At 42.7% G+C, this 26,995-nt stretch overlaps 1 protein-coding gene across 1 annotated transcript; it reads left to right on the plus strand.

Annotated features, from left to right (window-relative positions):
- Positions 1-811: 811 nt before the first annotated feature.
- On the plus strand, positions 812-23,653 carry HEY2 (hes related family bHLH transcription factor with YRPW motif 2). The gene is made up of 6 exons (XM_084827458.1): positions 812-1,257; positions 5,845-5,950; positions 8,793-8,871; positions 9,005-9,088; positions 15,007-15,088; positions 19,968-23,653. Exons 1-6 carry the CDS (start codon positions 1,200-1,202, stop codon positions 20,645-20,647), a joined length of 1,089 nt encoding a protein of 362 aa, XP_084683584.1. The 5' UTR covers positions 812-1,199; the 3' UTR covers positions 20,648-23,653.
- The last annotated feature ends 3,342 nt before the right edge of the window (positions 23,654-26,995 follow it).

The following is a 26,995-nucleotide window of genomic DNA, read 5'->3' on the forward strand; positions in this document are numbered from 1 at the left end:
TGTTAATATTACTGTTTTGAAACGTATCTTGAGCTACTCTCCCATTTTGACTTGTATAGTGTTTCCAGGAGCACCTAAAATGTAAAAATGTGTTTAGTGGAAACTTTACTAGTATTATTATTAATAGCTAACATAGCACTTTGCATTTTGCACACTATTTTACCACTTTTTATTTTGCCAGCCAGCCCTCCCCACAACCGAGGGAGGTCACCATTATTTCTATTCTGGTAGAGAAGTGAGGCTGACAGGTATTGATTAATTTGCCTAAAGACTCACACAATATGTTAGTGGTTACAGTGACAGCTTCCAGAGGAACAGTCATAACCAAAGTGGGATTTTAACATTACCCTTTCCCTTCTAAATACATTCGTGTTGAAAGTAATTCTCATTGAAATTAACAGGGATGTATTTCTAAGAAGAAAATGTATGATTAATATACTTTTAAAAGGATAGGGGAAGATTGTTTTTCGGTTATTTGGAAGTTTTCAAGAAATTCCAAATTAGCGCTAAATTAGTTGAATCATATTTATCTGGAGGAATACTGAATTAACTTGGATGAATCTGAAAGCATTCCTCACCAAAGAGGAAGCAATAGGAATGGTAATAACACCATATAACGTAATGAATATTGCAATCCTAGACGTGTCTACTTGGTAGTAAATCCCATTGAGTCCTATGGGACTTACTCCCAGGTAAGTGTGTTTAGGATGGCAGCTTTAACAGTAATTTTAAAAACGATTGGAATTTTCCATGAATGCGTTTTCTCAAAGCATCGGAGTTTTTCTTGTTCGCTTTTCACAATCAAAAACAAAAGTGAAAGCTTTTAAAATGAAAAGCTGCGGACGTATATTTTAAAGAAACCCTATTCCAGGATTTTGAACCGCTTTCTTCCTGAACTGCAAACTCCCACCGCATGCTCCTTTCCTTCAGTCTCCTTGAAAGATCTTCATACTGTGTGTTTGTGTGTCTAGTTCTTAAATCAGCCCATTGTGGGGGATGTTTTTAAAAACCCTGAGAACTACCGCTTGTTTTTGCTAAGGGGGGGAAGGCGGACGGTTGCTTTTGTTGTGTCTGAGTAGCGGCGCAGTTTTTAGTAACTCTGCAAACATTAGCATGAAAAGGATGTCCCCGTAGAGGCAATGAGGCATGAAATCCCACAGTTCCTTTACGCAGTAACAACAGCCACATGAAAGACCAACATGCAACATGTCACTATATATAATTACACAGCCTGGGGCGTTGGTGAAAGAAGAACTGGTAAGCCTTTCTTTTCTAACGTATTGCGCGCGCTCACAGCCACGTTTCTTTCACTTTTAATTTATGACCCACGAAAACACAGTTTCTCCCCACACACACTTTTTAATCATTTCACGGACAATATTTTCCCCCACTTTAACAACTTACACGCGTGACCACACATACACACGAGCTTTTAAGCCACGCACCCAATCTTTCTTCCTTTGACCAATCACACACCATGTGCTCTGGCTGGTTTTCGCTATGCGCATTCGCCTCCGACGAGTGTGTGTGCTGTTGCTTTTACTTTACGCACATTTGAGGTACATACGCTACCGCGCGCTCAACTCTTCCTCGCCTTTAGGAGTGTGTTTTCCATTTCTCACGCTGACTTGTATAACCTTTAAAAGATTCCTTAACGTATTACACGCGTTCCCACGCGCCATTTTCCTAGTTCTTTATATTATTATTATTATTATTATTATTGAGTTCCCATGCATTCGCCACACACTTCCCTTCTTGTTGCACGCCTACTACGTGCGCCCGCGTGCCCCTCACGCTTCCACACCCTCCAGACTCGCCCAGCGCGCTCTCTTTCTCCCTTGCAGGGATCCCCCCTTGGAACCCTTCGGCGCGCGTGCGCGCGCATATTCAAGCTTGGGTGGGATCGCCTGTCTTTTCTTTCACTCGGGGGCGCGGCAGCGCGCGCACCGCCACCCCGCCACCTCAGGGACAGAAACCTCCACAGAAACGAAGCCCTCGCCGCGCGCCGCCCTGAGAAGTGGCGGGATGGAACCAAGGCGCTTGTTTTGCCCCAGCGGGCGCCCGGCCTGTGAAGAATTTGCCACTCGCTCACCTAATCTAGCACACTAGGGAAGTCACTCCCAGGCAGTGTTTTAAAAGGCCTTATAAATCCATCATCATCATCATTATTATTATTATTGGAAAGACATCCCATTTCCTTTGACACGAGAGATATTTAATGTTGTATTGGGCATGAGACGAATATTTATGGCCTGTTCTCCAAAGCCGAATTATGTAACATACTAAGGTTTATTTATTACATGGGTATCCCACCCACCCTCCAGGGGACCCAGGGAGGCAGACATGAGGTCCCGCCCGCCCTTTCATCCTCCTACCAGTCCTGTGAGGTAAGTTAGGTCGAGAGAGGGATAGGCCGAGGTAACCCAGTGAGCCTCCCGGCTGACCAGGGATTTGAGCGGACATCATCGCCCTCCAGCCCAGCCTCTCGCCTAGAAAACGGGAACAGGCCGCACCAGGCTTGAGCCTGCACCGCAATGACTTGCAGTTCCAGTCCCCGTTGCTTCTATTTTTAATTTAGAAGGCCGCATTGTACTTTCCCTTCTCAGCGTATTATAGCAAATCGTAGATACCAGGCAATGGATTTCGGCTTGCCAGCTGATTAACATTGTTCATGTTTGGGGAGAGTAAGAAAGAAGGGCAAGGGATTCACTTGGCAGTCAAGGAGGGGGAAGGGGAGGGGGAGAAGAAGCGCCAACTCTTCCCCTCTCAAAAACGACTTATGCCAAGGCGAGGGGCGTGAATAGCGGATTGATTCTGTCAACTCAATCCCAAATACTCGGAAATAAGCCTCCATTTGTTTCAGTGAAACACATCTCCATTTAGGAGGGTAGCCAAAATCCAGTTACTGTTGTTCCCCCGCATTCCCGCCCCCCACTATAATGTCCTCTAGGGCTGCAAACTCCTTTTCGCGTCCATCCGTTTGGCTGGCCAGGATGCCCGCGGGCATCCCATTTCTCTGGCAGGGGGCGGGTGGAGGAGACGCCGCCGCCGCCCGGGGCTGGCGGGGCAGTGTTTGGCAAGCAGGAGAGGTCTGAGAGAAACAGGACGATCTACGCAGGCAGAGGGAGCGGGCAGCATCACCCATCTGGAGACGGGCCTGGCGGATGCCCGACAGGCTGCCGGGTGACTGTGCGGTGCAGGTTGCCTTTCAAGAGCCATCCAAGCTGAAACGGGTCGGGTTTCTGTTCTCACGGGGAGGCCGCCCCGCCGCCGCCGCCGGCGACACGAACGGGAGACCCAAGGCAGCCCCGGCCCTCCCTCGACCTGCGCCTCTTTCGCGCCTCTGCCAGCGGGCGTCCCCCGGCCCGATTCTCTCCCCGAGCGCCCGCATTTGTCCGTCACTGTTACGGTTTCTCCTTTCTATCGTCTGTATGTCCATCGCCCGGCCCTCTTATCTCCTCCCCACACGCCCGCGTCCCCTGCACTTCCCGCTCACTTTCCTGTCTGCTCTTTTTTCATCCTCCCCAGTTCTCTTCTCTGCCCCTTCCTCTTTAATTTCCTTGTGCGCCTCTCTTTTCTTGTTCCGTGACCGCTCTTGCTGTAGGCGAAGACTCAGAAGAACACACCCAACCGCACGGTATTGACATTATTTGTTTATTCTTTGAACACATTTAGACTCCGCCTTAACTCCGAGGCGTTCGAGGCCGCTTACGACAAAACTGATAATGTAACAATCAGAAACAGCCTCCCAATTATCAACAGTAGCGGCGTGAGCAGCAGTAAATAGTGGGAGACCTTCCCGCCCCCTTTCTTCTCTTCCTGCCTCCATCCCATCTCATCCCTAAGCCCTGAGATGTTGTTGCTTTGGGTGACTATGATGCATTTTCGTCTACTCGTTTCCACCGGGCGGGCGATGACATCCACCCAGACTTCATTAGTTCAGAGGAGCGAGTTCAGTTCAGCGCACCCACCTTCCGTTTCAGCCCCATTCCCAACTGGAGTTCTTGGCTTCTGTGGGATGAAACGGGATGAAATGCAAGCATTTCGCTTTCTTTCTTCCTTGTTCTTAAAAAACCCAAAACCGGGTTGGGGGTTGAGCTGCGAACCAAGCGTTGAGCTGGAAGAGAAAATAGGAAGGCGCCGACAAGAAGATGGGAGAGGCTTCCAGCGAATGAACAGATAAAAGATGCGAGGACAATCCCAAGAGTTACACACACCAAGCATCTATAACGCAACAAAAGTGGGGCGGGAGGATGAACCTTGGTTTAAACACTTAAACTGAAATACTCCACATGTCAGAATAAGCCAGTGCTGCCTGCTTAGACTAGAGCTACACTAGTGCTGACTTGAAGTGCACCGATAACTGTTGGGGCACATTACATAGCCCATGTACCACTTTTGTAGTAGTATTCCCCACTTTTTATTCCGTATTATCCAGTAGCTCACAGCAGACGTCACTGTGTGCGCTATCAGGTATAAATAGCAAGAGGGATATAACGTTACCACGATGGGATCCTATCAGTATGACACGAGGTGTAGTGTCGGTCTTACGCTTTTTCATTGTGACCGCTGCCTCCTTTTAATATTGCACAAGCACATCGGTAAAGGACCCCACTTCCAAACTGTGCAAGAACTTAGCATCTCAACTCCTCTTTTCCAGATCCAATTGTATGTTTCGCGCTCCAGTGACATTTCGAGGTGCTTCGGTTATAAGCCATTCAGTCACTCTTGATGTATCCTCCCCACTCCACGATCTTCTCGTCTTCCCCGCAAATTTCTGGAATTCAATATTCCGAAAGTGACCTCTTCTCTTCTCTTCTCTTCTTTCAGTTTATAAAAGCACAAAGAGAAGGCCTTGTGTGTTTACAGTAACCGCTTCATTCCATTGCAGTTTTTGAGAGGGGTCTGTGAGGCGGGGGTACTCTTTTTTTTTGGAACCCTACATGTATTGACCCCAATCAGTCTGCCCTACACGCGGTTTCAGAAGGGGGCGAGGGGGGCAAGTCTTCCCGACGAAAAGCCCGCCCCCACTTTATATATCTATATCGATCAGAAATCTAACTCTAGGACGAAGTTCGCCCCCTCGAGAAATCGCCCCCAATTCCCCCCGCCCCCCGTGATGCCTCCGTATACGCAGATGCTGGCATATAAAGGACGGCCAGCTACGATCCCCACACCCGTCACCCGGCATTTCTGGCGCAGCGCTTTCAGCGCTGGGCCACAGAGAGCCGCGCAAGCCCTCCCAGCTCTGGCTTATCGAGAGCGCGCGCTGCTTGCGTGGGCTGCTTCGCCGGCTGCACGGTGCGCCGCTCTTGATCTTTCGCTTGCGCCCTCCGCGAAGCCGGCTAGCCGAAGCAACCGTTTCGACCCGGCTCAAGCGCAAGCTATGCCCGCCCGCCTCCAGCCAGGCTCCTCCGCGGAGCTGCCTCCCGGCCGCCCGCCGCCCCCCTTCCCTCCTGTCGCCCTGGCGAGCGGGAGGTGCCCGGGGCTTTCCCACGCTTCCAAGGCACCCGGGAGGGTTTGGCGCGGAGACCGCTGCTGCGCTTTCGCCAATGGGGAGGCGCACAGGAGCGCTTGGCAAGGAGGCCCGTCACTCACTCCTCTGCCTTCCCAATCCGGGGGCTCACTCGAGAGGGAGGGGCAGGGCTTAAGGAGTGGGCGGGGCCTCGGGCTTGAGGCTGAGCTGCGGCGTGGGAAAGAGCTTCAAAAAACCATTCGCTTAGCTGGCGCCGGCTGGGGGAGCGCGGACTTGATCCGGAGACTGGCCCCACAGGGGAATTTAAACGGAAAGAAGCACACGCACAAAAAGCCCGAATTCTTGCTATTTGTCTCTTGATTTGGAAGCTGGACTGTCTGTTTTGGCCACGATGAAGCGGCCTTGCGAGGACACTACCTCAGACAGCGATATGGACGAGACGATAGACGTGGGGAGTGAAAACAATTACTCCGGGTAAGGAAGGTTTTTGTTTTTGAAAATGTGGAAGACACCTCCGATTGGAGCCAGGCTTAGTCATACTCAGAGTAGACCCACTGAGATCAAAGGCTAACTTGAGCTGCACTGATTTCAGTGGGTCTACTCTGAGTATGACTAAGTCTGGGTCCAACCCCTCTTTCCTCTTGTTGGGATGGAATGGAGAAGTGGATGGGGGAATTACTGAAAAGCATAATGTGCTAGAAGTGCCATTTTATCGAACCCAGACATATGGGGCCCGAGTTCATGTACTGAACTCAGAGTTATTTAATTAAATTTATATACCTACCATCCAACTGGCAAATGCCTTCATACTGTGTTATGGGACAGATATTCTGTTACGTTATTAAGTCATGATCAAGGGTCACTGCAGCCTTAGAGTTACTGGACTGTCTGCTACCTTATTCTGGCTTCACTATTCCTTTACCAAACTCTCCAATAACCTCTGCCTTCTCTTACTGATATTCCCAGTTGTAAAATTCCTCTTGGTAACATGTTTCAGTGGGACTTACCTATTTCAATTTGAGGAAAGGTGTTTATGCAAATTCTGTGTAAGATGGTAAGCTGTCTGGGCAGACAGAGAGGGAGAGAAATATATATATATATATATATATATATATATCTCCAAACAGCAACAGTAGCATAGTATATCTTTATCATAACCAACTATAAAATCATTCAATAATGAGCAAGCTTTTGGTTTCACTAGAAGTCTACTTCAGGGCTGGATGTTGAGCAAACAAAAGGGGAGGGAGGATAGGAGGGGAAAGAGACAGTGTTACGTCTGTGTCTTGCCCGCTGTTGGCAATTAATGTGTGTTAAGTAATAGCAGTAGTGATAGAACTGGTAAATTATATGCAAATGTGGAATTGCAACACCTTGCCATAAAGACTTTAAAATCAGAAACACCCCTTGAAATAGGTGATGTCAGACAACCTGCTCTGGTGCACTTGGATGGGATGTCTGTACTGGATAACATTAAGCAGGGCTATGTGTTGCTAGAACCTTTTTAGATGTGCAGCGCTGTAGGTCATTGTCAGTAGAAAGAGGATCCACTGGAAATCATCTTCCCAGCAGATGATCTGGGGTTGTCTGCTGGAAAGGACAGGGTGGTAAGGAATCTAAGACAGAGGAAAGAGGTCGATGGAGCTTCCACACTATTTTACTCAGTCTCGATTACATTTGCTTCAGAACAAGAGGTGGAGCAATGTTGGGATAAGTGGAACAGGGTATATGCTTCAGCCCATCTCCTACTGTACATTGTTTCACTGCTTGTCTAACAATCCTCAGACCCTGAGGTGTGTGTGATGTGCGTGGTTGAAGAAAGGCAACTGTCAGAGCAAAGCACGATATATTTACAAGAAGGTTGTCAACCAACTGAAAAATTTTAGTTCATAGATCAGCTGAAGAAATTTAGTATTACCAAATCTTCAGATCTTCATCAACAGAGAAACTGAAAAACGCATAGCAGCAAAGTCAATTACTAAGTCCCTTTGACTTGTACAATTCTGTTTCTTTTTCTGGGTTTGCTGAGACAGAGTATGATCAAGGAGTATAAAGAGGTGTTACTCACATGATGCAATTAATCCAGTCATTTTTTATTATCCATTTTAAATTAACCTGTATTAAATACCTTGTTCAGGGCATCAACATAGTAGTAGCATGTAATGTTAGCCAGTTTAATTTATATTTATGGTATGAGATAGTAATTCAGTCCTGTTCCCAATCAGACTGGCTAGTGCTGGACAATTAATCTTAATTACTTTCATAAAATTCAGATTTAATGTGCAAGCTGTAAATCTTACCCCAGTTAAAGTTTAAGCCTCAAGCCACTTACTCCAGAGTAGTCTTCTTAAAGTCAATAAGTTTGCTTTAGGGTTAAGTGGATTGGGGATCTTTGGCCTAAGGGAAAATGTAATTTCAATTAATGTCATTGTCTGAATAAAGGCAAAAATGTAACTGTATTAAATGTAGAGGAGGAAAATACTAGCAGGTAGAGAGGGGTGTGTGTGTGTGTGTGTGTGTGTGTGTGTGTGAAAAGCAAGTTTTGGGGCCTGTAGTATCTCAGAAATGATTATCTAAATATATAGGCCTGTCAATACAAACAAGTTTTCTCTTTGTTGGTGTCCAGATAATATATGTGTCCTACATAATAGCAATTATTGTTTTAAAACTAAAGGGCATGATCTAGTGGAAATTATTTTAAAATGCTAACTTGCTGCCATTGCAGTCAGTTGGACACACTGAAGTTAACTAAAGCAATATGATTTACAAGTAAGGATAATTGATTGACTGCCTTAGATTCAAAGCAGCCTAGCGGTTTAAGCTACTGTCCACTGTAAGGAACAGTAACTGAGGATGCCTTATAGAAGTGAATGGAGCTTGCTCAACAGAAGTGTCTGATGGGTTGAAAGTTAAAGCCTTATGGTTCTGTTGAATGATGGGCACCAAAGGTTCCTCAAAGAAACAATCAAGGCTTCATGTCCAAGTCTGTTGGAATAAAGTAATTTACACCTGGGCACGTGCAGTCGGGAAGTAAGTTGATTTCAGTGAAGTGTTCATACTTCCAAGCTGAACTCAGACAGTGAAGTATGTTTGGGAGGACTCTTCTTAATAAACCTCTTTGCCAGCAAATCTAAAGGAGATGGTGTGGTGGGGGTAAAGAGAACTAATGAAAGTTTTGTTTTCACTATGTTCAGTTTTTACTGAGTATTTAAAGAGTTCATGTATATATGTGTGTACAGGCAGGGGGGATTACATCTTTATCAGAAGTAATGTCATGGGATGCAGCACCTGACATGCCTTTTCAATTGTTCCTCAGGCACAGTGCCAGTTCTGTGATCCGATCAAATTCTCCTACAACAACGTCTCAGATTATGGCCAGGAAAAAAAGAAGAGGGGTAAGACTCCCCCACACGCCCCTGTGTTTTACATATAGCAGTTGCATCTGTTACGTTGTTTTGTTTGTACCCTTTCTGTACCTTTACAGCTTATACATAGTACACATATACATTGCTTTTGTTTTGCAAATAGATTATCGAAAAAAGGCGTCGTGATCGTATAAATAACAGTTTATCTGAACTGAGGCGGCTTGTTCCAACTGCTTTTGAAAAACAAGTAAGCAAAAATAATTAAATAAAAACATTCTGTATCTCATCTCCTCTGGTTATGCTGAGTCTTTCATAAAGCTCATTAAAATAAGATTTGATGTATCCTGATCTGGCGCAGAGGAGGCACTTCAATAAAATGCTTTGTTGTGGCAAAACTATTAAAAGCAAAATCCTCCAGAAAGCTGAAAAACATTTCCATTCTCTGTTTTGCTGTTCCCTTAAGGGCAATAGTGCCCATGTTGTCTCTGTTCTTTCTATGAATTCCAGTAGTGGTTTTTAGCTTTTTGTTTTTGTTTCTAAAGTGCTTTATTCCTTATAGTTTAAAAAATATGTCAAATACCCTTCTGGATAAATCTTTTAAAAGCATTATATTTTTCTTCTTCTGATGTATTATTTAAATTATATTATAATTTAATCTGCCATGTTAAAATAGCCTAATTAGTTTAGTTTTTAATAAGAGAGCCATTAAGACAACCTGTTATATATGTATATGTATATATCTGCACAAAGAAATTATTGTGATATAACAGTTGTTGCTCATGCTGTGACTCTTTGAAGTGATCTGTGTGGAAAAGCACATTTTAAATGCAAGTTTTCCCAGGGTGATCACATGAGGAGAGGCCAATAGAAACTTATATTGTGCTTGCAGAACTTCTGTGAAGGACGTGTTCTGATATAATGTGTGTGCACACTCATTCAAAAGAGTCACAGGGAAAGCAGGAAATATAAGGTTTCTTTATTGACACATTTTTATCCCACCTTTTAAAGAATAAAACAAGGCAGCTCACAAAAATGTCAGGTGTGTATTGCACAGAATCCCATTCATAAACATTAATTCCCGAATCCTACAAAAGCATGTGTTGCTGGAGCACAAGGTAAAAAAAAAGACGCTTCAGCACAAAGATTCTCACTGAATTCATAGGATCATCAAACTATAGGGGATAATAGGGACCTTAGTCTCCAGATTTGGAGCAGGGTCCTATATTTTAGTTATCTCTTAAAATCATTGGTCTTTAGCTTCCTGATTATGGCGTGCCGAAAGCTGAGAGCAACAGGGGATGAGTACACCATACTAGGAGGTACTGGTGGAAACACTCTAGGTGGTGTAAGCGAGTTATGCTACATGTAAAGCAGAAAATTAAAACTCATGGCAGTCACTGGCTTATACAAACTGAAGGAATTTTTATTTTAGAAATATGGTAATTGGATCAATTCTAAATATGAAAAGAGAACCTATCAATTAAGTCTTTCAACAACCACATCAGTTTTAGGATTTTTTAGTATCTCATTGGCTGACCTACACCCAATTGTGATCATGTCTGAAGATAGGCTCAGGTAAGGGAGAGAGGTCATTACATCCTTGGGAGAAAAAGAGGGGGTTTTGTCCAAAAGGTATAAACAGGTCCAAAATCAGGAAATAGAATTTCAACCTTGAGATTACAATCAGAAGACAATTTACAGCGCAAATCTATGCATGCCTATTCAGAAGTACGTCCCGTTCATAGAAGGTAAGTGTGTATAGGGTTTCAGCCTTAATCTGAACCAGATTAACAGAAATTCTTTGCAACTGCTTTGGAGTGTTTTGAAAATAGTATCTTGAACAGATATCCTGCATATGCATAAGAAAGCATGAATGTTATGTTATAATGTGTGTAAGCAACATACATCAGTTACTTTTTTGAAACTTAACTTGTGACTTAAATCAGTAGAAGTGGAACCTTCAACAAAGTGTTGCGATGTATCCTACCCTTCTAATAGGAATGCTGCTGTTCAGGGTTTCAGCAATTTAAGCCATGCTGTCCTCCAGAATACTCCATTCGATTCCACCCCAGTGAGTCTTCCAGGTTTCTTTTCCAACTGACATTCAACATTCCATAACTACTGAGCATGCTCAACCCTCCTTGTTTTGGGGGGCTTGGGTTACGGCTTTAGGTTTGGTTTTTTAAAAATATCTTTGTACTACTGCAAAGCTTGAGGTTCTCCCCAAGCACACTGATACTGTCCTCTTGTTTTTCACTGACCCCATTTTGGTTCTATTTCTGTCGGCACGCAACACCTCTATCCACTATTGGAAGGAGTGGTGTTCCTTTAAGAGGATTATACCATGTTTAGGAAAACAAGCATTTGTAGTTTAGGCCACATGTAGTTCTCTGGGTGCTGTAAAGTTGCCTTCTCCGTTTTCAGGAGGTGGGGGTATGGTGTATATTCTAGATGGTAAAGCAGATAGGGTATGTTCTACATGTAACAGACCTTTAATGCAGACACAATGCTAATCATGAAGTAGATGTAAAGAGTTGACAACGAACAGGCAAAACACCATTCATGCTACCGACACTATACCATGAGCAACTTGCAAAGGAGCCCTATTTAGCAGGCTTTGACTGCATGGGAGAATGGAGGTATTTTCAGCTAGTCAAAGAAACTGGGACAAGAGACAACAGTTGTTTGTCCTGTTGCATTGTTTACTTCTTGAAAACCACAAACATTATAAAACAAGGCTTCCAAAGCTCTTGGAAATTACCCAGCAGCAGGCAGCTATTACTCACCCTTCACCAAAACTGCTTGTACTGGGTCTATGGAAAAGATTAGCTCTGAGAAAGTACAAGTTGTAATTCAGGGGGAGGCAGTAGAAGGGAAGTAAAATTTTAGCAAACTATCTAGGATAACACCAGACTTATAAAACGCCAACATACTGTGTGTAGTAGCTTAATACAAATAATTAAAAAATGTGAAGGACATTTGAAATCAACCTTGTAATGACCTGCCATGCCCCATGACATAATGTTGTTTAACACTGATTGTCCCTAAAATATCTAATTTCCAAAAATATTATCAGTATTCTGATTTTATGCAATCCGCGTTATCCAAAGGAAAGCGGCATGTCCGTTCTCTTCACTGAGGATACCACTTGAATATTCTTTAACAAACTTCTATAACTGCTAGATACATTCAGTTGGCTCCTCAAAGGAAAAAGTTATTATTTCTGCTTAAACTTTTATGAAGATGAGCAGTATAGCAGCCAACCAAAGCTATTCAGAGTTTAAGCAGAAATAGAAGTTTGTTGAAGTATATTTAAATGGTGTCCTCAGTTCCTCCAGTAAAGAGAATAGACTTTTCAGAACAAGATTATTGCCAAACTTAACTGTACTCTTAATAATACCTACAACATTTTTCAGGGTACAATGTGCTGCAGTTATTGGCTCAGTTATCCCTATGGCAACCCCACACAGTAGGTTAAGCTGAGAGAAAGCGAGTCATACAATGTTGTTCAGGAAGACTAATTGTGGAGCGGGGATTTGAACCTGGACTTTCCATGTTCAAACTCAACATTCTAGCCGTTGTATCACAGTGAACTGTGCATTGATAGGTCAGTGGTGGAGGCTATGCTTTCTATGCATTAAATTCAAGGTTGAGTCCCTGGCATTTCCAGTTAAAAGCCTCAGGTAGCAAGTGAGATGAAAGACGTCTGCCTGAGACTCTGGAGAGACTCTCCCAGTCTGGCCTATTTAGTCATAATATTTATCGACCACTATGCATCTTTAAAAAAAATCCAGAGTGGCAAACAATAATGGCCTAGATGGATAAATAGCATGTGGTATAAGGCAGCTTCCTATGTTTCTAAATGTTTTGTAGTAGTTATTTAAATAATACATGCTGGTTATTTAAATAATACATGCTAGACATCCCCCCACCCCACCCAACATACAAGAAAATACTAATAGCCATTTTAGTACTGCCAAGTTTATCCATAAGTCATAACATGTAAATATTGTTAAGCCTTCCATCCAAGCCTTCAAAGTCTGCTCTCAGAGGAAGTTATTTTGGAATCTTGCATCATAATCCTGAACACTTAACGCAGAAGTAAGCTTTCCTAAGTCAGTGGAACTTACTTCCAGATCAGTTGTTTAGAATTAGAACACAGGCAGCTATTTGACATGGGTTGATTCACACATGCATCCACATCACTTGATGACTGTGCACTTTATTTGCAACTGAATGTGTGAATGGGCGCCATTGAAAAGCATTGTGTTTTGAGGTGATGCGAGATGAAGTGGAACTTCTGTCACCACAAATAGAACTGCAAAGGCTATATAATAAGCCTTGGATGGAGTCTCCTAGGCTCAAACTATACATTGACAGCAGCAGACCCATATGTTTAAACGTGATCACCTATTAAGCAGAGAGTGAGAGCAAATGGGGCATGTGGGTGAGTGCTGATCTATAATCTCTCATGCAGCTACCCCACACCCCTCATGCTCTTTGCTAGTGTCACTTTCTCCCAAGCTAACTATGTGATCCCAACAGTGGCGGGCACCTATGTCAGCACTCATATCACCAATCTAATTAATCCTTGAAGCAGTTACAAAACTTTTTAAATGTTTGAATATTTTTGAAAGATGAACATGGAGGATTAAATCCAACGTTGCACTAGCAGATATCCGCTAACGTGACAGGACTTTCTCTCTCTCTCCTCTCCCCTGAATTACTCCGCACTGCCTGAAAATCTGCTTTAGAGGGTTCCCCAGTGCTCTGGAACAAATTTTGAGGGTGCACAGGGGGCCCTCTCCATTTCAGCTTATGGAACATCAGTGGAATGACACTAAGATTGTTTAAAAAAACCCCAAAACATTTCAGTGGATAGCATGTGCCTCCCCTTTCAACACTAGAGCAAATATCTTCTGGTAATAATTAAACTTTTTAGATTGTTATTTTAGGAGAAAAACGTTTTAATAACCACAGCAATGACAGTCACTGTCCTTAGATTTGGTTAGTTATCCCATTTTTGAGGCTAGATTGGAGCTACAGTAACCATGTAAGTTTAGGAAAAATTGTTCTGACAATGTATCCCTCTATGAAATTTCATTAGTTTGGCATCTATGGGTTGGCCATATTATCTGACCTAGTAGTTATCTTTTTGGTCCCCTTGTGTTCCATTAATTCCAAAAGGAGATTTAAGGCCCACTTCCATTTTTTGGAAATGATTGTTCAATGTGGTGCCACTAAAAATGGCATGGCATTCCTACTGCCTGTATTTTTCAGTTTTAAAGATAAGACAAATCTCATAAATTGCTTTTTTAGTCTGTTCCACATTATTGTGTCTAGAATATCAGTGATAAGTTATATTACATCTTCTTAGATGGCTTGAAAAGACAAATTCATGGAGGAGAAGGCTATCAATGGCTACTAGTCATGATGGCTACATACTACTTCCAGGGTCACAGGAGCATCATGAATACCAGTGGCTGGTAAACAGCAGCAGGAGAGGGTTATTACCCTGATGCCCTTTTTGTGGGCATCCCAAGAGGGATTCTGTGGGGAAAAGGATATCAGTAATTTAATGAAACCTATAATTAAAACAAGGCTTAGTCGAGTATCATTTTCTTTAGCTACAGATCATAAAAAGTACTATTTAGACATTACTATTGTACTGATAAGTCGGCAAAATTCATGGGGAAGTTTTCTTGCACAAGTTTCACTGTGGGAAGAGCTAGCTAGCTTTTCTGCAGCTCCCATTTATTTCATTGGGCCTTGTAAATAATAGCTTCCTAGTGGATTGTGCTCTTTGATGTTTTCTGTGCCTCTCAGACTTCATGTAACTCTTTGTATGCTGCTGTTGTTGTTTTAAAAATTGCTGTTTTAAAAGTTGCAGACATCTATATTTGCTATACATGTCACCTGTGTCTATGCTGTTCTGTGATCCATAAGAAGTGTGTACGCACAGTTTATGTCCTGCTAGATACTGTGACATAGTACTTTTGTGTAAAAATAAAGTCTGGGATGCAGATGCTCAATAGAAGAATTAAGCTGAGAATGCTCTAATGGTTGAGAAAATTAAAACCATAAGATGGAGCTCAAAAGAGAGTATACCAAATCAAAGCAAGCAGTACTTTTAAGCCTTTATTGTTTGTGCCTCTTATCTCAAAGGGATCTGCCAAATTAGAAAAAGCAGAAATCCTGCAAATGACAGTGGATCATTTGAAGATGCTCCAGGCAACAGGCGGGAAAGGTAAGGAATTGATTTTTGGACTGTTTCTAATATTAGCAAGGGAAACCTTAGCAAATACGCCTTTTGACAAGCTGGGATAGGCAGTTCTAGATTAAAGGAGTGGAAATCAGTGCTAAAGGCAGGGCTGAACTCGTGGGAAAGAACTACTGGGACAAAAGAAGCACTTGACCCTGGGCTTGTGTTTGCTTTCATAACACTGTGGGAGAGTAAAGGCTTCATTCACAGGCAGCCCAGTCAGAGATTTGTTTGGGGTTTCCAAAGAGCACTGAAATCGGCACAAGGGAGACAAAACAAATACCCCAAACATCCAAACATAAACAAGGAGGGCTGCGGCAACAATTGTGCAGCATGAAACAAAACCAAAGCTAAAATTCATTATGCAGCTGCTATACCACGGGAAGTGGATCCAGAGGAAACTTTCTTTATTGTTTATGTATTGCCCTTTGTTCTAGAAAGAATGTTTTCCATGCAAAATTAGGCTGTGCCATTCATTCACCAGGACAACATCTAAGCTTGGATCTTCTGGGTATTGGATAGTTAAGAAGAAATCCAATACTAGTAGGAAAAGAAGTATCCACAGTGTGTGTTTATTTTGTGTGACTGTATGTTTGCCGTGTGGAATTGGGAAGCCAGTACAGAATGTGATTTCTGAAGAGAATAATCTCTCTTCTCATCTCATAAAAAAGTAAGTTCCTTGCTGTCATTGGTTTAGAGAAACTACAGTGCATGCAACAGATTCAGAAGGCAAAGGGGCTGTTTGAAAGCTGAAAAGTTAATTTGACATATTGTAATGGGTTAGTTTAATTATGTGCTATTTTTATTACTTGAAGTTGCAACTATACATTGTTTTGTAAATGGAAATGAATAAAGATACAAGTGGGACCTGCAACAAAGTGTCGCAAAGTGCAGTGTTCCTGTTCACGGCTGGCATGTTGTGCTTTTCCAAAATATTTATTCCATTCTCCCTCTCATTTTTCCTTTCACCCCCAGTTAGTCAATCAGCATTCTGTGGGCAGACATTGGGCTCTTCAGGGATCCCACCCCTGGCAAGGTTTTTCCCCCCTATAATTTTTTTTGTATGTCTGCAAACCTTGGTGCTTGCCCATGCCTCCTGATCTCTCCCTCTTCTGTGTGGATGGTGCCATTTTGCATCATAAGAACTGGCACTTCGAGATTAAAGATCACTATTCGTACATGATAGTTAGAGGGAGAAAGGTTAATTGAATACTGGTGTAATGTGTGCTGGGGATCCCCCATTTCGAATATCTCCTTAGGCATGAATTCACTGGTTGGCATGGGCACATGCACCCCTCCCCCCACTATTCCTCAGCCCTAGTCCCCATCTGCAGTAGGGAGAAGACAACCTTAGGGGTTGCAGTGAGAATTCCTGAGATAATGTCTGTGGTAATGTATAACAATTGGACTTCTGCTGCCAGGGAATAGGCCAGGCAGAGCTTCCTCTCCCGCTCCTTGAGCAAGGCACCATTTTTTCAGTCTAGCCTATCTTGCAGGGTTGTTGTGAGGATAAAAATTATGGCCCTCCTTTCCTGTCTCTCTTCCAGATGAGCCCTTGCTGAACTATTTCAAATTGTCTGGAAACCAAAGTATTACATATGAGGGAGACCTATTTAGTATCTGTGACAATTCACATAATGTATACTATGCGAAGAATGGAGTTCTCTCTGAAGCAGTTCTTGGATTTTTTTTAAAAAAGCTAACCTTGGAGGATAGTTACCCCTAAGAACTGTGCCCCCCTTACACTGAAAAGAGATGCTATGAATGTACTTTTATTATGTAGTTTGTTTAGAGGAGGAGAACTATGAATTTGGTCAGTGTGATCCACTTTCAACTTGAGTGACAGTCTCTAGAAATAATGGCTATTAAAGATTTGCATTATTGTTGCCCTTCACCATTTATTGTCTTACTGAAACATAACATTTCTAGGCTTTTGTCTTGAGGTACAGTGACTCCCATGCTAGAATATAATAGGGCATGACATTTCTTGAAGCATAATCCCATGCAGAGGTTTACTTGAAATCCCATTTAATTCAACAGGGCTTCCTTCCAAGCAAGCATGCATTGGACAGCATCCTTAAAGTGTAAAAGCAATAACATTTGAAAATGAGAAATGGAGGTTAGTGTAACATCATTCCTACAGATGTAGGAAACAGAAAAATCTATAATAAAAGACTATGTTTTTCTGAATGTCTCTGTCAGTGCCATAGAGCCAAGACAATGTGATCTAGACACCTGAAATTTGGCACCCATATTAAGAGAACCCTAGGGGTCTGCATCTTGGGGTTATTTATTTTAAAACACACCATTAAATTGCATGAATTTACATGGATCTGTGTTTGAAGCCTGTAGTACCACTGTTGGTCACTAGATGGCAAATATCCTAACCAGCACATAGCTGTGCAGTAAGTACAGTTTGAATTCAGCAGAGAGTGGTCTGAGGGACAGAGTTATACAACTGCCCCCTGAACCCTGCTGTGGGGCAGCCTTACACAAGCAGAAGTAGTATACAGACCCCTCCCTCAGGAGACTATAGAGGTGCACCATGGCATAGGCTGTGCCTAGTGGTGCCAGTAGGCATAATTTCACTCACACATGTCCATTTTCTACAGCTGTGCACATTTCCTTGCAGCCTTTGCTGCATGAAACTAAGGCTTATTTTCACCCGTGCAAAGCTGGGTCCATTCGCTAGTAAGTAAATGAAACCAAACCTACTTAAGCATGTCTGGTGAACCAAGACTAAAGCTGCAGTGCTATACACCAGGGATGGGCAAAATGTGGCCCTCCAACTGTTTTGGACTGCAACTCCCATGATTACTCACCATTGGCTATGCTGGCTAGGGCTGATGGGCTTTGTAGGCCAAAACATCTGGAGGTCCATAAGTTGCCCACCCCAGCTATACACACCTTCTATATGTAATTGTCTGCTATACTGTTGCAGTTCTGTGAGTAGAGACAGGAAATTAGTAGAGGCATTTTACTGACTGCAGCAAAACTAACATAAGAGTCCATGTTATGCTGGTTGATATTAATGTTGTTTGAGAGCCATATTTTTCTGGAGGATGCAGCTGAATGTAGGGCTTCTTGGGTTATATAGCCCTGACGAACAGTCCTAATCTATGATAGTACACTGATTGCTAGTGTATCAAAAGGTGACTGGGCCTCTATTAGTTCATTGGAAGATAGACTATATGACTTGGGACAGTATCCAAAGGGGTCATTGTAAGAGTGGCCCTTCTTGCTAATTCCATTGCACAAGTGGGACCCACTTCTTGCACAATGGAGATTTAATGCTTCCTAGAGGAAGCCCTGAAGTGAGCCGAAATGCTCATTTCTGGATCGGGACAGGTTGGAGGAGCTTCCTTATGTGAGCTCCGCTGACCTGCCCTGTTTCAGAAACTACCATTTCTGCTCATTTCCGGTTGCCGTTGGAAGTGCTAAATCTCCATTGTGGAAGTGGTGTGGGTCTTCCTTGCGGAACAGAATTGGTGGGGGCACAAGCACCCTGTTGGATATTGATCAAGGAGAGGCAATTGGACTTACCTACAGGAGTTAGTATTTTGTTAATAAAACCCATCAGAAACCGTGTCTTTCCATTTTTAGCAAGAATGCAGGGTCATTTTTTTCAAAATGACCTTTGTTTTAATGTTCCTTTGAGGCTTTATTTCTAATTGTCACTTTCTTGGCAGTAATAGAAATGCTGACATTTTGTATATTTTTGTGCTACAACAGACTAGCGTGTCTATTTTTTCTGGAATTTGTCCTTAAATAAGCAAAGCCATGCTCCAGTCCTCTAAAATAAGAAACCATTGTATTAATAGCCCCCAAATAATGTTACTTGTTGTTATGAACAGCTGTGTAGTACAATGTTATGCATGTTTATCCAGAAGTAAGCCCCACTGTCTTCAATAGGGCTTACTCCAGGTATGTATGTATGTATACCTGGCCAAGTGCGGGGCCATCCCTTTGTAATCTTTGATTCCCCCTTGTTAGCTGCGATCAGAGATTGGAGATTCCTCTCTCCAGGCCAGGGGGTGGGTAGGGCCTGTCGAGGGTGCCTAACCCTCCACTGGATAGTTTGGGCAACCACACAGGCCGAATTAGGCCCACGGGCTGGAGGTTGCCATCCCCTAATGTATAGGACAGCAGCCTTAATATTTTGCATAACATGATATACATAGCTCCTGGACAAATAATTGCAGTAGAATTGGAATATGTTACAGATTCAGGCTGCAATATTTTAAATCCATGTATCACAAGAGAGCTTCCATATTTACACATTCAAGATCATTGCTATTGGATTTGCATTTTCATTTAATATTTCACCATAACTTTTATGTGGACTGTGGCCTCCAATTAAGCAATAACTGAAAACAATCTGCTTGTTCTTACCTGCTCAGAGAATACCATTTTTGTTAACAACAGACACGATTCAACTGAAACACTTCTTCTTTACAAGTCCTGTTGAAATGAATAGAACTGATGATCTTAATCCTTTTCCACTGTGATGTCTGGTTGCAAGGACAACTTTAGGGCACTGCATTCCCATTAGTGGGCATATATGTGTGTGAGCATGTATGTGTGTGAGTAATCATAATTGATGATGGTGGTGATGATGATGGGTTGGATCAGATCCAGACTTAGTCAGACTAGAAGTATTGAAACCAAGTCCCATTAATTTCAGTGGGTCTATGACGAAGTCTGGATCCAACCCACAGTAAATAGTACACAAGTCAATTTTTATTTAAAAAAAAATTCTTGTTCTGAGCCTAAAACCAGAAACAATTAGGATATTAGCTCTGCCCTTTTCAAGATAGGCCAAGAAACCATCCAGTTGTTAAATGCATGTATTACTATGTTTCAGGTTACTTTGATGCTCATGCCCTCGCCATGGATTTCATTAGCATTGGATTCCGAGAATGTTTAACTGAAGTTGCGAGATACCTGAGCTCGGTGGAAGGTCTGGACACATCTGACCCTCTAAGAGTTAGATTAGTCTCCCACCTCAGTTCATGTGCTTCTCAGAGGGAAGCTGCAGCAATGACCTCTTCAATGGCACACCACCACCATCCTTTGCATCCTCACCACTGGGCGGCAGCTTTCCACCATCTCCCTACAGCTTTGCTGCAGCAGAATGGACTACACGCCTCCGACGTCTCCCCTTGCAGACTCTCAACAGCATCAGAGATGCCTCCCCACGGATCTGCTCTTCTCACAGCCACTTTTGCTCATGCTGATTCCACGCTTAGAGTGCCCTCTGCTGGCAGTGTCGCTCCCTGCGTCCCACCACTTTCTACCTCTCTTCTCTCACTCTCAGCCACTGTGCATGCTGCAGCTGCCGCTGCTGCTCAGAGTTTTCCTCTGTCTTTTGCTGGGGCATTCCCAATGCTTCCACCGAGTGCAGCTGCAGCAGCAGCAGTGGCAGCTGCTACAGCAATCAACCCACCGTTGTCTGTATCAGCAACTGCCAGTCCTCAGCAATCCAGTGGTAACAGAAACAGTAAACCCTACCGACCTTGGGGGACTGAAGTTGGAGCTTTCTAAATGTTCTCTTCACCAGCCTTCTTTGGACTTTTGTAGTTTACCACAGAAAGTTCTTCACAGAAAGTGTAGATCATGAACTGGTCAAGTAGCCCAAAAGACAGATTGGGAAGAGTAAAACAATGCTGCCTTAAGACTGGTCAAAATGGACACGAGGTATTTCGTCTTTGTTTGAATTAGGCATCATACTGGACAGCAGTGATCTTCAAAATGATGACTCTCATGTTGCCACGTAGGCATTTCCTGAGAAATGTGTAGACTGTAGAATGAATCCTCTTGCTATGCATTTTTATTTCGTCAGAGGGGTGATGGATTATTGCTAAAAAAAAAAAAAAGAGCTTTCATGAAAGAGGAACACTGAGTCCAAATGCGCAAGTGCCTGCCCTCTTCCAAATGTTGGTGTGTTTGCGTGCACGTGTATGTCTTTTCCTTTCTAAGGCAAATGATACTGTACAAGTATGGAAATGATACTGGAGAGAAAAGAGTAGGGATTCGGAATCATGTGATGAGATCCAGAATAAGAATCCAATTCCTGAACAAAATGCACACTGTAAAGCCTCAGTCCTTTGACGTCAGTAGGATCTAAGCAAACTAACTGTGTGCAGGATTACAATCTAGGAATAACCAAACAGGTTTTGAGGCTGTTTGCGCCTAATCTAATCTCACCTAGTTTACTTGTCAAATGATGATGACATGTGACATAATGTTGAAAGCACTGATCTTCCCAGTGCTTGCTTTAACAAACTTCACGCATCTTGGCTCTCTCTTTAAAACAGATGGCTTAAAATGATATCCAAGTGTGTGCATGTGTGGGCATCAGGCTAGTTCTATTTGAAGAGAATATGCATTTGGATATATTCACAGTTGACTTGCTTTGGTTCTGTTTGCAAACAAAAATGCAGCTTCTCTCTAACAGGATGGAAGTCCTTTCTTCTCTACATGGTCACCTGTCGGGAATAGACAGGAATGAGTCTCTATAATATAAGCAACTGCCAGTGTTTCTGTATGGGTTTGATTCACCGGCCCAAACAAAGGTGTTGAGGATGTAAGTGATTTTCTTACTACCCAAACAAGCATTGCTACAAAAATGTTTTGCTTTTTAAAAAAAAATTACAGCAACATGAAATAACATAAGTATCTTAATTCATTGACTCAAAAGCTAGAGAGCTAATGTTGGGTGGGGGGCAAGTCGAAGAAAAGCACAGCATGTATTATGCACTTCATTTCTCTGCTGTGTGGAGAAAGCAATAAACATTGAGAATGTTAAACATTATGCAAAATATACTTTTAAAATATTTGTTTTAAAAATACTATTCCTAGTTGGAAGGGGGGAAATTGTTCATTATTTTGTTAACCTTTTTTCTATGCAAAAGTCTTTACATATCACTAATTAAATGAAGTCCTTTTTGACTATTTTCCAGAGGTTGTTTTGGTATGCCTGCTAAGCAAACGTGAAAAGTCTGAATGTGGCAAGCCCTTATAGGGTTATAGCATATTGCACAACTGTAATGGTGGGACGTAGGTTCTCTTGCTTAAGTTTCTGTTTAATCTACTTTCCCAAATGTGTGATAAAATTATGTTCAAAAGTTGAATGCACAAACCCAAGACTGACTTGGGGCCAAACTAGATGTGATAAACACATGATTGCCCTAGGTTCTGGTTCACTAAACAGCAGCTACAAGGATGCCAGTCTGGATGGGAGCATAGAGTTAGGGAGGGAGAGGGATTTGCTCCCACCACAGTCTTGATTTTACCTCCCCACCCCACCACCCGTGACTGCTATTTGCCCCTAGTAGGAAGCTGCTAGCAGCGCAGATGGTAATTTTCCACCCAGAGCAAACAGCTGCATCTGGATCAGGACCATGACAGGGTTAAATCCCCTCTCCATCCACACTGTGGTCCCAGTGCTGGCCTCACCCTCATGGCTACTATTTGATAAACAAAAACTGAGCACACAAGGTTCAACCAAATATTTATGTCCCATCTAGTTTGGCCCTTATGTTAGTTCAAAACGTTGGCTGATAGTTGTCCTTGATAAAGAGCCAAGACTGATAACTGCAGCTATTCAGCTTGAGCCTCAATAAAACAATGTCTCCCATTGCCAAAAGGGCAACCATGATGAAAAATAAAGGAGATGGTTTGCAGTCTTCATATTTGTATACAACATGGGAATGAGCAAGTCAACAGGGAAAGACAGTACAGGTGCATGCTGCAGTTCTAAGTGCCCTGGGGCAGGGATCTTAAGGAGAGAGCAGCTTGCAAAGACATAGTAAAAAAAACTTGCTCCATTGGCCCCAACACTAACAACCTACATATGAAGTGAGCACACAGTTTCTTCCTGCCATGGATTGGCACTCTAGTTCTTAGCCCACATAAGAAACTTTTTTGGAGGGGTCAAGGAAGAGCACCATCTATGCTCCTCCCTGGGAAATCCACAGTGTTTAGAAAACAGCTTCTTTAGTAAGATTATATACACCACATTTTATATTTACAACAGAAGGCATTGCTGGGCCTTTGAATCTTATTAATCCCATATCTTACATTTTACTTTGAATAAAGCAACAAAGTTTATGAGGGAACTATAACTTCACATATGGATCAGAATTGGTCATTAATACAGCTCCCTCCCCCACCTCCACAAAGCTACTCAAACACACTCATGCCTATAGACAGCCACTGGTTAACTGTTACTCGTAGGAAGAACATGGTGCCAACAAGGATTCATGGGTTATTTTCAGAATAGTTGTTGAAGCAGTAGCTATGCTAGCAGTTTTACTTTGGCTAAAGCTATGTTGGTGCAAAGTGACCCTACGCCAGCAAGAAATTAAGCGTGCGTGCACAGGTAGGAAAGCTGCTAAAAGCTTTACTTGCACAGCTGTTACTGCAAAATGGTGCTGAATTAAAGTAACAAGGATGAGTTAAGCTCCATTCCCCAAAATAAATCCTGTTTTCCATACCCTGTACCTGTCTTTTGCCTATGTTGGTGACACTTCAGGGAGAAAACTGTTATGGGAGGGGCAAGGGGATTCTGGAACAAGGGGTGCTGCCAGATGGAGGGGCCTAGCGCTAACTATTAGAAAGTATTGTGCAGCCATTCTGTCTTTTGAACAGGTTTTCTGCAGTCAGAAAAATGACAGAAGTGGTAGTGGTAAAACATGTTAGGGTTGCAAGTGAAAGACGATAACATCTGGGCCTCCCATAAAATTCCACGAAGGAGTTAGGGAGACAGTGCAACTGAAGCCTCATCTGGAAGCAACCAAAAATGGCTGAACCCAACTGTTTAAAGGGAAACAAGCATTTTGCTGTTGTATTGATCTATCATCCCAGTATTGGGTTGACCATGCTAATGTGCTGGGGAGAAAAAAGTGGTCAGCAATTATTTTTCCTTCACAACTGTTACTTCTGTCCAGACAGTGCAGCACAGGAAGATATCATCTAGACATTTGTCTAAACTCATTAGATTATACTTAGACAATAGAATTTTTTTAAACACATAAAAGCCAAGTTTAAGGACAGTTGTGTTAAAGACATTAACATAATTTATTTATTTACAACATTTGTATACCGCTCCACATCTAAACAGATTCTGGAGCGGTGAACAAAAAGAGGTAAAAAGAAGAAAAGATAAAAAGATGTATTTTTCAATAAATGCACAATATTCCTAATTCTAATCTAACTTCATTTAAAAAACAAAAATTACAAGGCCCTCAGATGAGTAAAACACAAAATTATTTCTTGGATTAAGCAGCAAATGCTGATCTGTTAAGATAAAATACTGCAGGCAACAGCAATCATGAAGGAAAAACATACTTGGCTACTGCAAATAACATGACCTTTAAGTGCCACTGTGTCCTCCTTCAGGACCTAGTAAACCTGCAAGAATGAGTCACATTAGTAAATCACTATTCAACCCACAATGTGCTTTTCCAAGAGAATGAGGATTACGACACTCAAGGCCTGTTGCCCACTGACAATCATGGGAACCGACCACAGCAATAAATCCGGGCATTATCTGGCTCAACATTGACCAGTTCTCACGCCACAACAACTCTTTTGATGTGACTGTCAAAACCCAAGGATGGCCAGAAGCAGTAGCAGGAGCCCTAAGCAAAAACATAAATTAATAATTTAGTAGAAATATGTAAAGCCTGCTTTTCAAGCAGTCATTCTTTCTGTGTGGACCATTTTATTCCATGCTAAGGAATTCATAGAGTTTAAAAAAGGAAAACTTTTGCAGTATTGGTACATGTAATAATATTATTTATGATCCTACCAAAAGTTAAGCACTGTTAAGTCCCATTGATGATTGAGGGTGAAGTTTAAGTACATAGGTCACTGAAAAAAACACCACACAATTGAATTTAAAGGGACATAATGTCACCTGGATCTTGCCCAATATTCACCATACAGACACACTGCAGTACTGTGGATGTTTCAGCTCCGTTTTTCATGTGCACACACAGTTACGTACAAGTATGTGCGCTGTGAGTGTGTTCCTCACACACATCTACACAGACACGTTTTCTGCAGAGGAAATGTATCGCACAGGAAACAGCCCTTGCCAGCCATTGTGGAAACATGGACATGGTCAGTGGTTTTGTAGAAGCTTAGGTGGCTGTCAGGGGCCCCTTCTACTCAGCTAGTTTTATATGCATACAGATGTACATGCTTAGAATTCCTCCATTAAACCTTAAGCAGCTCCATGTATTCCATGGACATCCATGTGGAAATCTCTGACTCTGAGGAGTACATCTGCACATAGGGCCCTTTTCATGGTGATACTGAACACATGGCTGCCAGGGGCATGATCCACACATGTTCAATGCATGTATGAAAATATACATGGAAACAGCCCTTTTATTTTCTTATAAAAGTTCTAGCAGAGTAAGGGGAAATAGTGATGTTTAAAATGGCCGACTGATACTTTCATAGCTTGTAGAAGATGCTATGAAATGAGCACCAATGTCTTTTCCACCTCTGGAATAAATTGCTATCGGGGGTCTGCCAGGTCCCATCATTGCAGGCTTTTAAGAAGGCCCTGAAACGTACTATTTTACTCTGGCCTTCCCCTCATATGTTTACTGTTGTTGCTGTTTTTATTGCTTTTTAAGACCATATCGGTTTTTAGTACGTGTTTTATTATTGTATGCCGCCTTGGGAGGGCTCCTGTCCTGAAAGGCAGCCCCCAAATATTTTAAAATAAATAAATACATAAATAAACAACATTGTAATGGCTGGTGGCTATTAGCTACTAGAAATCCAGCCTGCTTTAGTTGGGGCTTGACAGAGTTTGGATTCGAAATGCAGCCAGCAAATGAAACAGAAGTCTGAGTTTTTGCAGCTGACTGTGAGCTTGGGGGATCCTCTTGCTGCCTGACATTTGCTTTTGGGGGACTAGCGGTTTCCAGAACATCATTGTGTGCATGCTTCCTTGCTCCCGTCTGTTCGAGATGTTCGAGAGGCTGTTCGAGTCTGTTCGAGAGGCAATCCAAAGGAAACTTCCAGTACTTCAGGGAAGTGGAAAGCTGCCAAGCAGTAGCATGTTAGCAGAGTGGGAAATCCCCTCTGTGAGCCACCTTTCTTCTCCAAACAATTCTCGAAGAATTCACAACTATTTCTAACGGGTGGGGAACCTCTTTCAGTCCAAGGGCTGAATTCAATTTTGGAGAAGTTCTCGGGGGATGCAGTCCAGTGCTGGATAGGGCCAAAGGGCAATAGATGAGACCAAAATACCGTTAAGTCCTGGCATATTTTAGCTTAAAGCATTAACTGCCAGTAAGTAAGCCATAGGAGTAAGCCAGCCTTTTAGAATGGGGAAGGAAACAGGTAAAAGCTGGAAAAGCACCAAATGACCAGCAGTTAAGGGAAAGGGGCTGTGGCCAGAAAAGGGGGAGAAACCCCTGAGGGCTGGATTGGGACTCCAGGGTAGCCATATGTGGCCCGTGGGCCAGAGGCTCTCCACCCTGATTTATAAAATACTAACATTATATAGCTTGTTTAAAATCATACCAGATGCATCTGATTAAAATCTAAGACATCAGCGTAAAGAGTTAGAAGGCATTCAAATTTTTAGTGGGGGCGGGGGGATGGCTTTCATTTAGGAACACAGGAATCTAGCTTTTAACAGGCCAGACTATTTATTCATCTACCCCAGTACACTGTACTCCGACCAACAGTGGTTCTCAGGGTTTTCTTGGGCAGGGGTCTTGCCCACCAGCAGCTACCAGATCCGTTTAACTGGAGATGCCACAGACTGAACGTGTGGCTTCCTGCATGCCAAGTGCATGCTCAAGCAAGTAGCAAGGTGCCCTCCCCTGAAGTGTATGAGTAACAACTTCCAGAAACTCTTCT

The sequence above is a fragment of the Heloderma suspectum genome, chromosome 1, assembly GCF_057233095.1.
Source record: "Heloderma suspectum isolate Gila_16-S chromosome 1, 16-S_ref, whole genome shotgun sequence".
Lineage (NCBI taxonomy): Eukaryota > Metazoa > Chordata > Lepidosauria > Squamata > Helodermatidae > Heloderma > Heloderma suspectum.

Coding starts and splice junctions, on each gene's coding strand:
- HEY2 (XM_084827458.1), top strand. CDS start 1,200: ATGCAACATGTCACTATATATAATTACACAGCCTGGGGCGTTGGTGAA. Junction 5,951..8,792: donor AGTGAAAACAATTACTCCGG/GTAAGGAAGGTT, acceptor ATTGTTCCTCAG/GCACAGTGCCAGTTCTGTGA. Junction 9,089..15,006: donor CAACTGCTTTTGAAAAACAA/GTAAGCAAAAAT, acceptor CTTATCTCAAAG/GGATCTGCCAAATTAGAAAA.